General features: G+C 31.0%; 2 protein-coding genes across 2 annotated transcripts; one reads left to right on the top strand and one right to left on the bottom strand.

The window, feature by feature from the left end:
- Positions 1–448: 448 nt before the first annotated feature.
- Positions 449–8,331, bottom strand: LOC130818071 (putative beta-glucosidase 41). The gene is made up of 13 exons (XM_057684099.1): positions 7,885–8,331; positions 7,745–7,811; positions 7,584–7,642; positions 5,186–5,261; positions 4,989–5,060; positions 4,761–4,848; positions 3,830–4,085; positions 3,631–3,746; positions 2,691–2,914; positions 2,574–2,605; positions 2,381–2,483; positions 1,003–1,111; positions 449–913 (listed from the first exon to the last, which is right to left on the bottom strand). The coding sequence occupies exons 1-13, from the start codon at positions 8,035–8,037 to the stop codon at positions 715–717; spliced, it is 1,554 nt and encodes a 517-aa protein (XP_057540082.1). The 5' UTR covers positions 8,038–8,331; the 3' UTR covers positions 449–714.
- A 1,411-nt stretch (positions 8,332–9,742) lies between these two features.
- Positions 9,743–13,956, top strand: LOC130818063 (organelle RRM domain-containing protein 2, mitochondrial). The gene is made up of 4 exons (XM_057684092.1): positions 9,743–10,001; positions 12,643–12,711; positions 12,789–12,895; positions 13,597–13,956. Exons 1-4 carry the CDS (start codon positions 9,848–9,850, stop codon positions 13,702–13,704), a joined length of 438 nt encoding a protein of 145 aa, XP_057540075.1. The 5' UTR covers positions 9,743–9,847; the 3' UTR covers positions 13,705–13,956.
- The last annotated feature ends 1,552 nt before the right edge of the window (positions 13,957–15,508 follow it).

Raw genomic sequence — 15,508 nt, 5'->3', positions numbered from 1 at the left:
TGTTAATTATTGTATAAGAAAAAAGAGACTACTTGTGTCAAATGTGTTGTTATACACAACAATTATATTTTGAATTTATAAATTCAAAGATTTATTATAGTAACACATCATAACATGGCAAATGATCAATTGAGTTGGTTTAGATTTAATTTAATTCAAATCAACTATCGCTTGTTTCAAATTCAACATGTTCCTATTTAGCTATAGTATAATCGTATTTATCAACTCATTATTCACGTACAAAGTGAGAGTTTGGAGAGTAGATAACAGATATATCATAGCGAGAGAACAAAGAAAAATGCGCACAATCAATTAAACCCCGAACAAAACAAGTATTTCATTTCTGCTCTAATTTTATGACATAAAATACTCTAATATCATGCATGTTATATGATTTTGAAAACTTTACGACCTATTTAATAACAAGTCATAAATAGTGGTAATAATAAAAAAAATTGTATAAATTTTCATTAATATAATAACATGTCATCCTTATGGGAATGAAACTCTAATTAAACACGTATTTTCTTTTCACGGAATTTCATTACCAACTAGAAGCTCTTGCTTTTCTAATGTGGCACATATGTTTGCTACAAGAGTTAATGGAAAATAACCTCTATAATTTGTAATAAAATGTTATATTTTAAATTTTTTTTGTCATGTACATAAAGATGACGTGTTTGCAAATCCAAGAACAAAATTATAAAAATTAAATTATGATGCTTTGTAAAGACTATTATCACCAACTCTAAGAAAAGTTTTGAACCAATTAACAGAATTCTTGGGGATTCTTGTAAGATTGTTCTTGTAGTCCACATAATACAGTCCAAAACGATGTGTATAACCGAGATTCCATTCCCAATTATCTAGCAAGGACCATACGAAGTATCCTCGAACATCACACTCGTCTTGCCTGAACAATTAATTTATATCGTAATCATTTTCTCGAGTGAAAATATAGCAAAATAAGTGATACAGATGAATAACGACTTTCGTGTGTACCTTATAGCAGCCGAGAGGTTGGAAAGGTAGTCTCTATGGAAACTTATTCTTTTATTATCTTGTAAGGCATCATTCAATGCTACATGTGGCTTGTGCTCTTCATCCATGCCTAACAAAAAAATGATACATTATTTTTGCGCTCACATTTTTTGAGGGAATTTAAATCTGGACCTACTTAGGTCATGACTTGATTAACATATAACCCAGAAAAATGACAGACGACTTAATTTTGTACACATATAGCAATGCATGTTCGACGACCAGGGGCGGACCTAGGTGGGCTACCCCAGGCAAAACAATCAAAAAATTAAAAATTTTTTTGCTCTTGCGTTTGAACCCTCAATGAGAACAAACGCACATGCTAAATCCTGACGACCACTATGACAAACAAGGTTAACATGTTATTAATCGCGGCCAAATGCAGATAACAGTAATTGACTCTATAAAGTTTACTGCATTATATTTATTTTCTTACATATGTATTATATTTATATTTTGTAACTTATGTATTATAAGTATTATAAGAACATAGGAATGCAACATTATACTTTATTAAGAAAAAATAAGAATACATTATAGTTTATATATTTTTTTTTTCATTCTATAAAGTTAATTATGAAGTATGTATTATATTTTTTTAACATGCTTGTTTTATTTTAAATAATGATCATATTTTAAAAAACTTTAATGATAGGAAATGGTCTTTACCTATAGGATATTCAAATATGATTTTTTGGTGTAAAAGGACCGTCAATACATATATTATTATTACACATTCGTACCACTGAGTTTGCAATAATTTTTATTTTTATATGTCCTACTTAGTTTGCTAAATTTTCATTGACAAAATTCTGCCCATTATTTTTATTAATTGTTATTCAGTAAATTCTTCCCTCTTTTAGCGTGTATGCATGGAGGTGTATTTGTTTATTTATTGATTCCTTAATAATTAATGATAATTATTGTAAGTTATCTTGTTGCAGATGAAAGCCTAAATATTAGGCCTTTGCAGGTTAGTCGATGAAAAAATCAAGCGCACATTTTGTTAGAGTCAAGATGTATATTTTTATATTTATATACGATAACGACTAACGAGTTAGTGACATTTAACATTTTATGCATTTATATGCACCATTCTATCGATGAAATACAAAAATTTATTTTTGATTTAAACATGCTTTAAAATATAAATTTAAAAATATTGTGCAATCCCATTCCTAAAATCCTGAGTCCGCCCCTATCGACGACTCACCCTATACATGTATTTAGAGTTCGCCCTTATTACATGTTTTCATGACTCATGGGGGTTAAAGCAAGTCTCTAGTGTTGATCCATTTCACTTGGAAAAATGAATAGATTTCTTAGAATAGAAACTTACCATTTTCGGTAATGAACATCGGAGGGTTGTTATAATTGTCCCGAACATATCTTGCTACTGAACGAATGCCCCAAGGGACGATCACAAGCCACCTCGAAGCAGCCTGAGGAAAGAGACATTACATTGTAAACAAGTGAAGGTACATATTATCTCTAAAAAACGCGGTATAGTGAGGGATTTGTTAGAAATTTACCCTTTCTCCAATTGGTACACCATACCTATTAGCTGCATTTAAAAAGAGCCTACATTAAGAATATATCAAGATTATGAAAAGCTTCATAAGAAATTCTTAGGGTGATTGATCTCTTACGAGAAGTAATGACAGACGAATCACTTGAGGCGTCCTGCAGTATGAATTTCCTGAACCCGATTCTGTCATTTCGAGCATACAATGTTGTGTAATGGTTAATGCCAACGAAATCTAAAGTATTTTTCAGTTGTGTTGATATCTCGAGTGAAATTTCAGGAAGCCTGTTTCCAACACGTTTCTTCATCGAACTTGGATAATATCCGAAGAATAGTGGATCAAGGAACCTGATCAAAACTTTGTGTTATAATACAGTTCAGAACTGAAAAATCTCCGAGGCTTCTTCTTCCAACAGAAAATACTATCAAGGGCAATGTTGTGACTTGCTTACATCTTGTAAAGTCTTGAATATGTGATACGCTGTATCACACACTCTTACACGAGAGCCCTTTGGGCTAAAAGTGTGGTGTTAGAGTATATTACATATTATGGGGCCTCAACCATTAGCTTAATTAAGTTTTTGGTTGAATTGGTTCCTTCATATGGTATCGGAGGCCATCGTGATAAGAGGTCAGATTCGAATCTCAACCACCCCTCATTTAAAGTGAAATATTTTAGCGCCAGTTATGAGGAGCATTTGTGTTGTATCCACGCTTTTTGCCCAAAGGACTCTCGTGTGAGGAAGCGTGTTAAAGTATATAACATATTTTGAGGCGTCGATCATCAACTTAAAGCTTTTGGTTTAGTGGGTTCCTTGAAATGTGGATATAGCACTCATTCTTTTTAGTAATAGATATTTTGTTTGAAATGAATGGTTGAAGAGATTCGAACTTATGACAAAACCTTTTTGTTACGTTGGCTTTTGACATCATATTAAGTGAACATCTCAATCAAAGCCTTACGCTGATGATTGAACTTCCATGATATGCTATATAATGATATTGAGATAATGATATCTTGTGAACGAAACAAATACTCAGAAATTCAAAGATATTAGGAGTACCATCCAAGGGAGAAATCCAATGCCCTTTGTGCAGCATCTCGATCTTCCTTTTTACTAGTTATTGGCTCGAACCATTTGGCATCCAATGCAATCCCAATTGATCCTCCTTGTATTTCCTAACATATTGAAGATTACCCTTTAAGATTAAACTGATCAAATACACTACCATTTTGTATTGTTTTTTGGGGTGAGAAAGTACCTTATATTTCTTTTGGTAAGTATGGTAAACAGCAGCATGAGAAAGCAATATATTGTGAGCTACTACATAAGGCTCATCTGATGATTTTCCTTCCTTACATAACAAATGAATGAAAAACGAACATCTTCCGGGAGCTTGGACTCCGGAATCATAGCCTTGGATGGAAAACCCTCGAGGCTCGTTGAAGGTAACCCAATATTTTACTCTATCCCCAAAAGCTTCAAAGCATGTCGATGCATAAAGCTCAAAATCTTTACTGCAAAGCCAAGTTGTACTCATCAAAATATTGAAATAGCTTGGATTCTATTGTGCTTTATGTGAATAAGGTCATGTTTTCTTCGACTGAATCTTACTAAACTATGTATATTGAAAAATGTTAAGAAACCAGCTTATGCTTTTCAAAAGCTTAAGCTGATAGTTGAAACTATAGGCTATGTTATATTCTCTAACACGCCCCTTTACACAAGAGTCTATTACAGTATATAGCATATTTTGGGGCCTTAACCATGGTGTTAAAGCCGCCGTTACAAGAGATCACGGGTTTGAATCTTAACTACCCCTTATTTAAAGTAAAATATTCAGCGTCAGCTGCCAGGTATGAGGATGGCCTAACACAGTCCTATGGGCAAGAAGTGTAGATGCAACACGTACATTTCTCATAAGGCTTTATGCTAAATATTCCGCTTGAAAAAGAGGTAAATAAAATTCAAACATGTGATAATTTGTCACACTGGCTTCTGATACCATGTCAACTCAACAAAAAAACTAAAGTTAAAGGTTCAAAAAATTTAAGTTAATGGTTAAAGCATGATGATATGTTACATAATCTAAAAAAACCTTATTGGTAACTCTTAAACCAATTTGAAATCGATTTTATTGAATACGATTCATTCAAGTTGAAGTGAACACGTATTATATAAATGTTACTCACATAATTTGATTGTTCAACCATCCATCGTAACGGTCTTCCAGGGCTTGTGGAAGATCCCAATGGTATAAGGTTACATAAGGTTGGATTCCTGATTAAATATCAAAAGATCAATGATTAAATTCTCTCTTCGTAGGATCGTAAAAAATTAATACAAATATTTATCGTGTCTTTTCTCATTAATTAAAATATTTATGTGAAAATATAATTTAAGTGTAACAGCAGAGTCACCTTTCTCAAGCAAAGCATCAATAAGATTATTGTAGTATTTTATTCCTTCAGGGTTTGGTTCTCCTGTACCATCTGTGATGAAAATAGCATAAAACACTTAGTTATTTTTTTTCTGAGCATTTAATTACATTTTTTAAAAGTGTTAAAAATGATAAATTGAAGAAAAATAATTTAATTTTTTTGAAATGACATCTTACTTGGGAAAATTCTAGGCCAAGAGATAGAGAATCTGTAAGCATCCATTCCTAGATCCTTCATTAACTTTACATCACTCTGTACGTTTTTTATTAGCTCATTAAAAAGAGATTTAAAAAGAATAACATTTGATCGTGATAATAGAGTATATAACATATTATCAATCTTTTAATATTTATAAGAAAAGAAATAAAGTCGTGCATTATATTTTTCTTCTCTTCAAGGAAAAACCTGATTTAAGGAAAATGATATTAATTAGCGATGAACATATAATTTCATATATCTGTAATTTAAGTGATTTAACAAGTGTTATTTTGAGAATTTAGTCTTGTCTCAATTAAAGTATGTATTATTTTTTCGGTCAAGACGTCAAGTCATGAATTCATTCTAGCTTCCGCTCTCCTAGCCCTCTCCTTGGTCTATCCTGTACTTTAACAAAAGTTTTATTTTACAAAATGCCTACTTCTAAATCTTAGTATTTAGATGTAAGGATTACAAATATCATGATATTTTTAAATATACATGTAGTATTAATTATTGAAGGAGACTCCATATATTTTTATCTTTTATTAAAATTTATGGACCAATTTATTAGACTTTTTCTAAAATTAATTCTTTAGATATATAATACTTCATTTGTACTGAAATACTTGATATATATGGGCACTATTCATCGTTCAAGCTTATTTTATATATTACACCTAATGTGTAAGTAAATATATAGTCAAGTGAAATCTTGTTTGAATTGTCTAATCGCATACTTTTATAATATTAACTTTTTATAATTTTTAGAAGTGTATAATTTAACATATAAATAAACAAAATAACATATTAAATTGTGTAAATGGTCAAATATAGCAAGTATAATGGAAGTAGTTGCCTTACCAACGAATATAATAAAGCATTAACTAACTCCATGCCCTATAACCTATATTCCTTTATTTCATACCAAATGTCATTCATTCAAATTAGGTAGCCGACTTGCAAATACTAAATTACAATAACGACTTTTATCAACTATCTTCATTTTGAGAAATAATTATCATAATTCTAAAATCCCAAATGTAGACGAGCATTATATCGTATTTTTTCTCATTTAAAATAAATACTTCCTTAATTTCTTTTTATTTGTCTACTTTATGTTTTTTACTTTTGATTTGAGAGATTTCGATTTTTTGTGTATACATTAAAAATAAAATATATTCATATGTAATTTTATTAGATTCGTCTTGATATAAAATTTTTTAATATATAATTTTTATAATTTTTTATGATGCGCATATAGAGATATAATAACTCAAAATTTTCTTTGAAATATAAATAAAAATAAAGTGGTCAAACAATATTACTTTTCTACTTGATTTAATTTTCGTTGTCTCTTTTTCTAGTAACCTTTCCGAGCATATAAGAAATGAATATAATTTAATGAGTTATTTTACTTTAGTTGTATAAAAACTTTATGCAACTTATAATTCACTCAATTTTCATTTTTTTTTTTAATAAATTCACTCAATTTTTGTTTGCAAATGTACTCTTTGCAATATCATTATTTATTGCCTTGATAATTATAAGAAAAATAGCAAAAAATCAAAAAACTAGTACTCCTTTCTTTCTAGATTGTTGTTCTATTTTTTATTTTAGTAAATCTTATATAATTTGCTATATAAATATTTTTAACTATGACATATGCTTTTTCCTCAATCCACATCCACGTTTTCAATTTATTATACATTTTTTTCACTTTTACATAAAACATTATTTTTTTTCTCACTCGGTTGACATTGTCACAATTTGCCGTTATGGAGTATAAAATTTCCTTTTTTATAGCTTAGAGGCTAGAGGGCAACCTTCAAAGAGTTGCATATGATAACTTTTAGATCAATCACTATCATAATAATTATTGTATTTTATATTGTCACTAATGATAAAGCTTCCTTATCCAAACAAACTTTTTTATCTTTATAATTCATAATAATAGAGTAAATATTCTATATTTGTATTTACTTCTATAATATCTCATATAATAAATGTATTTATTCTATCACATAGTTCCATATACTTTTTGATTTTTATTTGTGATTACTACTCCTACTTAATAAGATTATTATATTTAACATAAAAACACAAATATTAAATAACTTTATTTGTTTTTCATAATCTGATTGCGATAAAAAAGTAGGTTGATTTTCGATTCTCAAATTAGTAAAGTATTAGTTGAAGAACCGAAATAAATTATATACTCTAATTATTAATCAGGACCAATGTCATATGATTCGCGGTTCAACCCAGAAATTACAAATAAAAAAAACAAATTATAATCTATTTTAAACTAATTTTAAGTCATTTTTAACGAATTGCAAATTCAAAACACATAATTAAAAAATTATTATAAAAAAATACCTTAAATCTATGATATTGATCAACAGCTACATCCGCATGGCTAAAATCCAATATCCTCCCTGCAAAATTGGTCATAAATTACATAAAATAAACAATTAAAGAGCATAATACATAATTAATAGTATAACTAACTAAACAATTACTCAATTATTAAAACATACCCGGAAGTCTTGAGAAAGTATCCCAAATACTCTCTCCTCTGTTTCCTTCATTTACAGCTCCTTCAAACTGCAAATAAAATAAATACTCAAAAAATACAATATAAAACTAAAAAATAATTTTCAAAAAAGAAAAAAAATACCTGGTAAGCAGAAGAAGCTGTTCCAAACATAAACCCGTCAGGAAAATCATTTCTACTAATAAAATCAGCATTTAAATTCATTGAAAATACCCAGAAAACCCAGAAATTTACTACAAAAAACAGAGAAACTCTGTTTCTGTTTAAAGAAAACATTATTATAATATATTAATAATAATACTTGAATTAAAAAATTTGGCTAGTATTTCATGAAAATTGGTATGTATATGTACAAATTTGTGTGATTAATTCAACCCAAAAAAAAGTAAAAAGTCTTAGCTTTAAAGGACGATTTGTATTTGAATAATGGGTAATGGGTACCTTAAAATGAAAAATAGATGAGAGATTGTGGGAGGAGGTTGCGGGGTTTAGAGGTTAAGGTAATGACTAATCCTAAATTGAGTGAGCTTGTTTTTACTTTTATATATACGTATGTATGCCCTATGGGAGTGTCCCATAAGTACACGTTATTTAAAAATATTTAGGTCACTTGCATTTTATTATTATTTAATATAGGATAAGCAGGGAGAAAAAAATACTTAGAGAATTAAACTTATAATTTTTTTGGAAAGTAGTAATAAAAATGAAAATTAGTCTTGTTTTGGTTGAAAAAACTATTGACTATCTTAATGGTAATGTTTGACCAACTTCAATCATCTCATTTTTTCCATAAAATTCATTCCAATGCATCACCATTGGGAGATGTGATATTAAATGATAATGAACATTGGTAAACAAAAATACTTTTTTGATTAAAGTTTCATCGCCATGAGAATAACATAAAACTTTTGATGAAATTTTACATTATATATTATTTCCATTATTATCATTTAGTACCACTAACCAAACGGAACGTAAGGGTATTATTTGGAGGAGTGAAATTTGTAAGCAAATGTTATTAGACGTGTTTATAAATAATTAGTAAACAAATTGTTACAAACTTAGAGTATACAACATATCAATTATCATGTGATCTTAATCACATGCTTAAATTTTTTGTTGAGTTGATTCTTTAACATGGTATAAGAGCCAACATGACAAGAGTTTACGAGTTTGAATCTCAATCACCCCTCAAATTCAAGTCGTATATTTCGTGTGTCAAGTTGCCACTTTTAAACAATTAGCTGGTCTCCTAAGAGGCTGAAAGACGTATCTCAGGGCCAACCTGTTAAATATTAATGTCTACTTATCATATCCGTAACGTCTACTTACACCATCCTTAATGCCTACTTACATCACCGTTAATGCCTACTTACATCATTGTTAATGCCTACTTACAATATCTTTAATGCCTACATACAGTATCCTTAATGCCTACTTACATCATCCTTAATGCCTACTTATCGTATCCTTAATGCTCACCGAGTAAGTGTGTAATACTTACTTTACATTTTGCTTTTTTTTTTTTTAAATACAATAAGTCAATCCAGTTAGAGACGTTTCTCACAAGATTTTGTGTTAAACAATTATGATTATGATACAATGATGTCATTGCTAGTATAATTTAAATATAAATACCATTATAGTTGTAATTAAATGATGTACTTTTATTCATCACAAATTTGATCAAACTTAAAAAAAAAAAATTTCAAAACATTTGATCAAACTTATAAACATAAGAACTTTTCAAACCACTATAATCAATTGCAAATTTAATATAGATTAAAGATGTTATTAAAAATTTTCAACCCAAAATAATGACTCTAAAAATTCTTCGCATAATTACGAACTTAACTAAAAAAACTAAATAATAATTACAAAATTTTTATCCTATCAAATCTACACACACAAATAATTTATTAACTTTACAAATTAAAAACAGAGTTGTAGTAAGACTTTATAAAAACTACAGTCACGTAACATTGTTACGTCTCTAACTCGTCAATTGCCAATTCTCTCTCTGTAAACCTCCACAGAAAAACCCCAAAACAGTGTAGAGAGAAAAGTAAACCCTAGGAGGTCGGCAATGGCGATGAGAGCAGCAGTTATGGCGGCGGTTGCACCTCGAGGGCTAAATCGTTTATTCGCAACATCAGCATTCAACTTCACGCCTCCTGCCTCCTCCAAACAGCCCTCTCCTGCTCCACCTGTTGACCCCTCTCCTAATCTATTCGTCTCTGGTATTGCCATTCATTTCCATATGTTACTTCGTTTTAGAATTCCTTTTTTAATTAAAGATTGTTCTATCAAAGTGATTATTTCCGATGAAATTTATTGAAATAATTACAGTCAGGGTTTTGTAACATAAGAATCATGTATAATTTGTTATTGTAATCTTAAGATACAATTGCTTAGAGATTCAATTCGTGTTTTGTGAAGTCAAGTTATTGTTATGAGATTGGAAAATTTGATTTTCAGATATTGTTTTACCTAATACCTGCTTGTTTTCTGAAGAAATGTAGTGATATAATTATAGTTAGGTTTTTGTAACATAAGAACCGTGTTAACTGTGCCCTTTAGAAATTATCAAGAACTGAGCCCAATAAGTAGTCACTGGCAAAAGAGTGGAATCAGGTGTAGCTTGGCAGCGTAGGATTTAGAAGTATTTCTAGTACGCTAAGTCCTGATTTTCCTAGTATTCTTTGAACTAATTATTCACAATATTTAATGTTTAACCTCTCAGTGGACATAGGAACCTATATATAGTTAAAGGGAACTGATCCCTGGAAAACCATATGGAGCACAAAAATCCTTCTACCTCCAGACTTTTGAGCAAGCAGCTTCATAGAGTGAAGTCTTCTTTAGTGAGAACGATAAGATCATATGGGAGACATATAGGGTGAAACCTAAAATTATCAATCTTTTCTTAATATGAGTAGGAGACTAAAAATTATGTTATAATAACAAATAAGAGAGGAGACTAAAAATTATGTTATAATAACAAATAAGAGAGGAGACATATGATCACCCTATCTCGAAACTCTATTAGCCCTAATCACAAATAACAGTGAACCATTAATAATAAGAGCCATAAGAGTGAAACATGCATAGGTAACATAAAAAATATATTAATTTAGAAAAACATTTAAAAACAAAAAACCGTAGACCAAACGTGCTCCTGTCTAGTCTGGAGGTTCAAATGGTCCGATTTGGGACTGAAATTATTGATTTGGTCTGAATTAGTGTCAAATTAAACTGAACCGTGTGCATCCCCTACTGATGTTTTCCAAGCCATTTTCCTTTTTCCTCTCTCTCTTTTGGGACCGTAATTATTGATTTGGATATATTTCGTTTTTGCACATGCCTAAATTATCTTAAACTATTATCTTTCATCTTTTTCTCAATATTTGCTACTCCTAAACGCTTTCTTATATCTTCGTTTTAAATTATATCCTTCTACACGTGCCCACTCATCGAATTCTATTATCTCTCTCTTTTTTTTTTTTTTTTTTGGAAAGAAAGAAAGAATATTATCTCCCTTTTTAAGTACTTCTCTTGATACTTTGTTGTATGTTTTTTCCAAGTTCAAGTCAAGAAAAACCATGCTCTTGCTTTTTAATAAATGAAATTTTATCAGAAAACTCACAATAAACATCCATATCCACTAATGCCCATAGTGTGAAAATGCAACGGTGATGCAGTACTTCACATCAAGCTTATGAATCCTTATGGGGATTGATTTGAATTTATTTTTGTCCATTTCTAAGTCAGGATACCATGACTTAGTAAAAAGGTTTCATATCAAATATGAAGCCCACCATTTTTGCGGCTTATCTCTATTCAGCATTGAGGAAAATTGAACCAAGTACATGCTCTGACCAACACCCAACATTCTTCTAGATTTTCCTAACAAAGCCTTCTATCATGACCACTAAAGGATTCGCCCCCAGTACACAACAAAGTTAAGGATTCTAGAAATCTGTAACCTTAGCAATACTGTCCACTTTGGTTTTCACCTTTTTAACTGTGACACTCTTAGAAAATGTCAGACCCTATCAATCCAGTTAAAGAATTAATCATTGTGCTATTAATCGGGGCATTAATAGGTTGAGATGGATAAGTGTCTTTTGATCCAACCATATCATTGAGCCACTGATTTAGTTGTCGCCTAATAGGGATACATGATACTCACCCAATTACTGTTACATTGAAACCATGTGCATTTTGGTTGGGTTTCTAACGCTGGAATAAATATTTCATTCTCTTTTCCTTGCATCATAGAATCACTCGATTGCCCTTCCTCCTGTTGTTTAGAAGTTACCTTTCCCCTCACTTGTTTTGATTTCTCCTTTCTTGCCATTTCTAGACCAAGTTAGAAAACCCTTGCTAACGTGCACCAAGATAGAAGTCTAGAGGGAGAAAAAGTTTTTCCGTTCTTCTCAATGCATGTATGTGCATGCCTTTTGGGTAAGGGTGGGGTGGAGGGGGCAGATTTTTCTTGTAGCTTTATGGATGTGGTTTTTTTGGGGGTGGGGTAGTGGGAACATACAATTCCACGGATCGTTGTTTAGTTTGTGCAAAGGACATTTAATACATTAATTTGACCAGGGAATTTGCCAGTTATAAGGTAATGTTTTCCTTTTCATCCACACAGTAAAGTTGTGTACTTGCTGCTCATTATCTGTATTATCTGAACAAAAATGCATTACGTATCTCTTTGTTAGCTTACTGCTACTAGTTTATGCATATTGTTAAGGGTTTTCAATCAACTGAGGTTTCATTTTCTTCTTGACTTATCTTAGCTGCAGCAGGTCATTGTAAAAAATTAATATACCTTTCTCAGTGCTGGTACTTAGATGGTGGCATTCTTAAACTGTGTAGGTCTTAGCAAACGTACTACTACAGAAGGTCTAAAAGAAGCCTTTGCGAAGTTTGGTGAAGTGGTTCATGGTATATTTCTGGGCAAGTCTATATTTTGAATTTTTCTTAGGGCTATCGGCATTTTTGATGGGTGTACATTGTTGCAGCTAAAGTGGTGACTGATCGCTATTCAGGGTATTCAAAAGGGTTTGGTTTTGTAAGGTATGCTTCCACAGAAGAGGCTGCTGCAGGAATAAAAGGCATGGATGGTCAGGTGTGTGAAATTTTGATACTTCTTTTTCCTTCTATGAGTTTATGCAAATCTATTTCAACCTTCTGTTGGAGCATATGTCAACTGTTGTATGCCTTGAGAGCATTTCCCAACTTGCTCAACTGTTTCCTCCCCGTATGGGGATAGTTATGGATAATAGGGTGGACAGAAAAACGGCAAATCTAAAAAGTAAAAAAAAGTGGTCAGAAGGAGAGTAGGATACTGCCGGAGTTTTTTTGTTCATTTCTTTTAGTTTCTCTCTATCTTTTTAAACCTAAAAGAAATATCATAAGTTTTGTGGAATGAAATTGCTGCTCTTAGTAAAGAACTTTTTCTAGTTTATCCATATTCAATAACTTCCTCTTATCCACTTTAAGTGTCCTATTTGTTTTTGCATGTCATTGCATTACTTTATTTTTTAGTATCTCTAATTGTGCATAATAAAAATTATATAAAGTTGATATTAATAAAATTTACATTGCGATGAATAAAAAATTCCGACTTAACTATATTTTAACTTCTGGATTAACAATAAAATACAAACTAAAAATGGTTGATGAAAAGTGCAAAATCCCAATGGGACACTTGTGGATAACAGGAACTATGTTCTTCTAGATTCAAGTTTCCAGGGTATTTCTTTTTATATTTATTTTTTGTAGCAAGAAAATCTTGAATTTCGTTAACACTTTTTTTGACTCTTGCAGTTTTTGGATGGTTGGGTCATATTTGCCGAGTATGCGAAACCACAACCGGCACCTAATACTCAACAACAATTTGGAAACCCATCGTTCAACAGAAATGGTTACCGGTGATATTTTTTATCTTACGTCTCCTGAGTGACTGGATTTTGTAGACTCTTTTTTATCATGAATTATTGAGTTATTTATTGTTATAGTCCAACTGTTGATTGATATCTACAGATAAATGCTTGTCTACAGACAGAATTCGTTTGTGAAATTCAATTGATGCTGTGTACTAGTCTGCTGTGCTGATAAGTGATATATGTATGAATCAAAGGTGCTTCCATTTCTTTTATACTTATCTGCCACCACTATTGCTCGATATATTTGTGTGTTTAATACGTCATCGTCAGCTACTAGTACTCTGAAGTCCAAGCCACCTCGTCCTGCCCTTGTTTTTACTCGTCTTGTTGAAAACGTCTAGTAGTAAGTCCACTCATCACAGGCTTGCTGCAGGTGTGACTAGTCTTCCCTGAGAGGCTAAGAACGTTTTTCGGATCATAAAAAAACATTCTTCAAAATTACTTGAAATAAACTAATATGGGTTTGTTAACGACCAGTCTTTTCCAGTAATGTTTTATGAGTTGCCCTGTACCACATTCAACAGGCAAATGAGTTATGTACTTATGTGCGGTAATGGAACTCGAAAAATCCTTGTGCTTTATTGAGTCACAAGATTCACAAGAATTTGTATTCCTTGTGAAAATTTGGTAAATTTTTTTTTGCTCTTAACATTTTAGAATAACATTTTAGAAGGGAATGGGAGAAGAAAGATTGGTGTGTTTTTCTTACAAATCTTTCTATTGTTGGAATAATTTTTTTTGTTTTAATTATGAAGTTTCTCCTTTGAAGTGTTTCCGTAGTTCCCATCATCTCCCTCCCGTCTCCTATTGATATTATAATAAGGAAATTCAATCCCTTTCATTTTCCTTCTCATTCTTTTTCCCTCCCTTCCCCAATTGCTATCCTAATGAGTAAATGTAACCCCTTTACTTCCTTCTAATTTAGTGTTAAAGTATTTACTTGTTTTACTAATTTTTTTTAATTGTAAACGAAATCACGTTTTATTCTCCCTTACTATAGCCAATCTAATATTGCTTGAATTGGACACCCGACTTTTGACTGGATTCTTTGTCTCTTTTCTTTTTGCTGTTCACCCTGACTTTCGTACTCGACCAAGAATAGAAAAGAATATGGATGACTTTCGAGCTATATATATTAACCTTCACAACACTTTTTTGCAATTTTTTGTACATTGTCACAACTCGTCTTTTTAAGTGATGTAGCATCGTGAAATATGAGAATGCCTCTTTTATATCCACATTTCAAACTTAAAGGTTACGACTATAAGTCTCTAACACGCATGATATACACTTAACATTTTTTGTTTCCGAATCTATTAATAATATAACCTTTGTAACACACATGATATATACTTAACTTTTTTTGTTTCCATATCTATCCATTGAACCTTTTGATCGGGTCAACTGTTTTTGACAATTATAAAGCACATAAATGTTGTTGGACATATTAGCTGCAGAACAAAGAGTATCGTATATATTGAATATTTCCGTAAATTGTCACGATTCTGGGTGCAGAATATCCTATATTTTTTGTTGGGTTCTTTACAAGTCCAAATTCATTGGACAAAATGTCAAACACCATTATTATTTCTTCTTAAATTCTTATGTGAGACGATTTTAGGTGAAATTATCTTTATTGAACTAGTTTAATGTATTTTTACAATTTTTAAGTAATTACTTTTCACCTTAAAGTAATTATTTACAAATCTAGAAAATGATTCTGAACAATCCAAACATGGAAGAGATGAGGTAATCGTTTACAAGCCAAATAGAGGTCTACTAATAAAACTAAT

The sequence above is a fragment of the Amaranthus tricolor genome, chromosome 7, assembly GCF_026212465.1.
Source record: "Amaranthus tricolor cultivar Red isolate AtriRed21 chromosome 7, ASM2621246v1, whole genome shotgun sequence".
Lineage (NCBI taxonomy): Eukaryota > Viridiplantae > Streptophyta > Magnoliopsida > Caryophyllales > Amaranthaceae > Amaranthus > Amaranthus tricolor.
The sequence above is the reverse complement of the archived record's forward strand: the minus strand, read 5'-3'. Positions and strand labels throughout refer to the sequence as shown.

Bases quoted from the DNA above. Each gene is read 5' to 3' on its own strand.
- LOC130818071 (XM_057684099.1), bottom strand. From the start codon at position 8,037: ATGTTTTCTTTAAACAGAAACAGAGTTTCTCTGTTTTTTGTAGTAAAT. The intron at 5,262-7,583 runs GTATTTTTTTAT...AAAAACGTACAG, and splicing joins ATCAATATCATAGATTTAAG to AGTGATGTAAAGTTAATGAA. The intron at 2,484-2,573 runs GTAAATTTCTAA...CTCTTTCCTCAG, and splicing joins GTGTACCAATTGGAGAAAGG to GCTGCTTCGAGGTGGCTTGT.
- LOC130818063 (XM_057684092.1), top strand. From the start codon at position 9,848: ATGGCGATGAGAGCAGCAGTTATGGCGGCGGTTGCACCTCGAGGGCTA. The intron at 10,002-12,642 runs GTATTGCCATTC...TAAACTGTGTAG, and splicing joins TCCTAATCTATTCGTCTCTG to GTCTTAGCAAACGTACTACT. The intron at 12,712-12,788 runs GTATATTTCTGG...ACATTGTTGCAG, and splicing joins GTTTGGTGAAGTGGTTCATG to CTAAAGTGGTGACTGATCGC.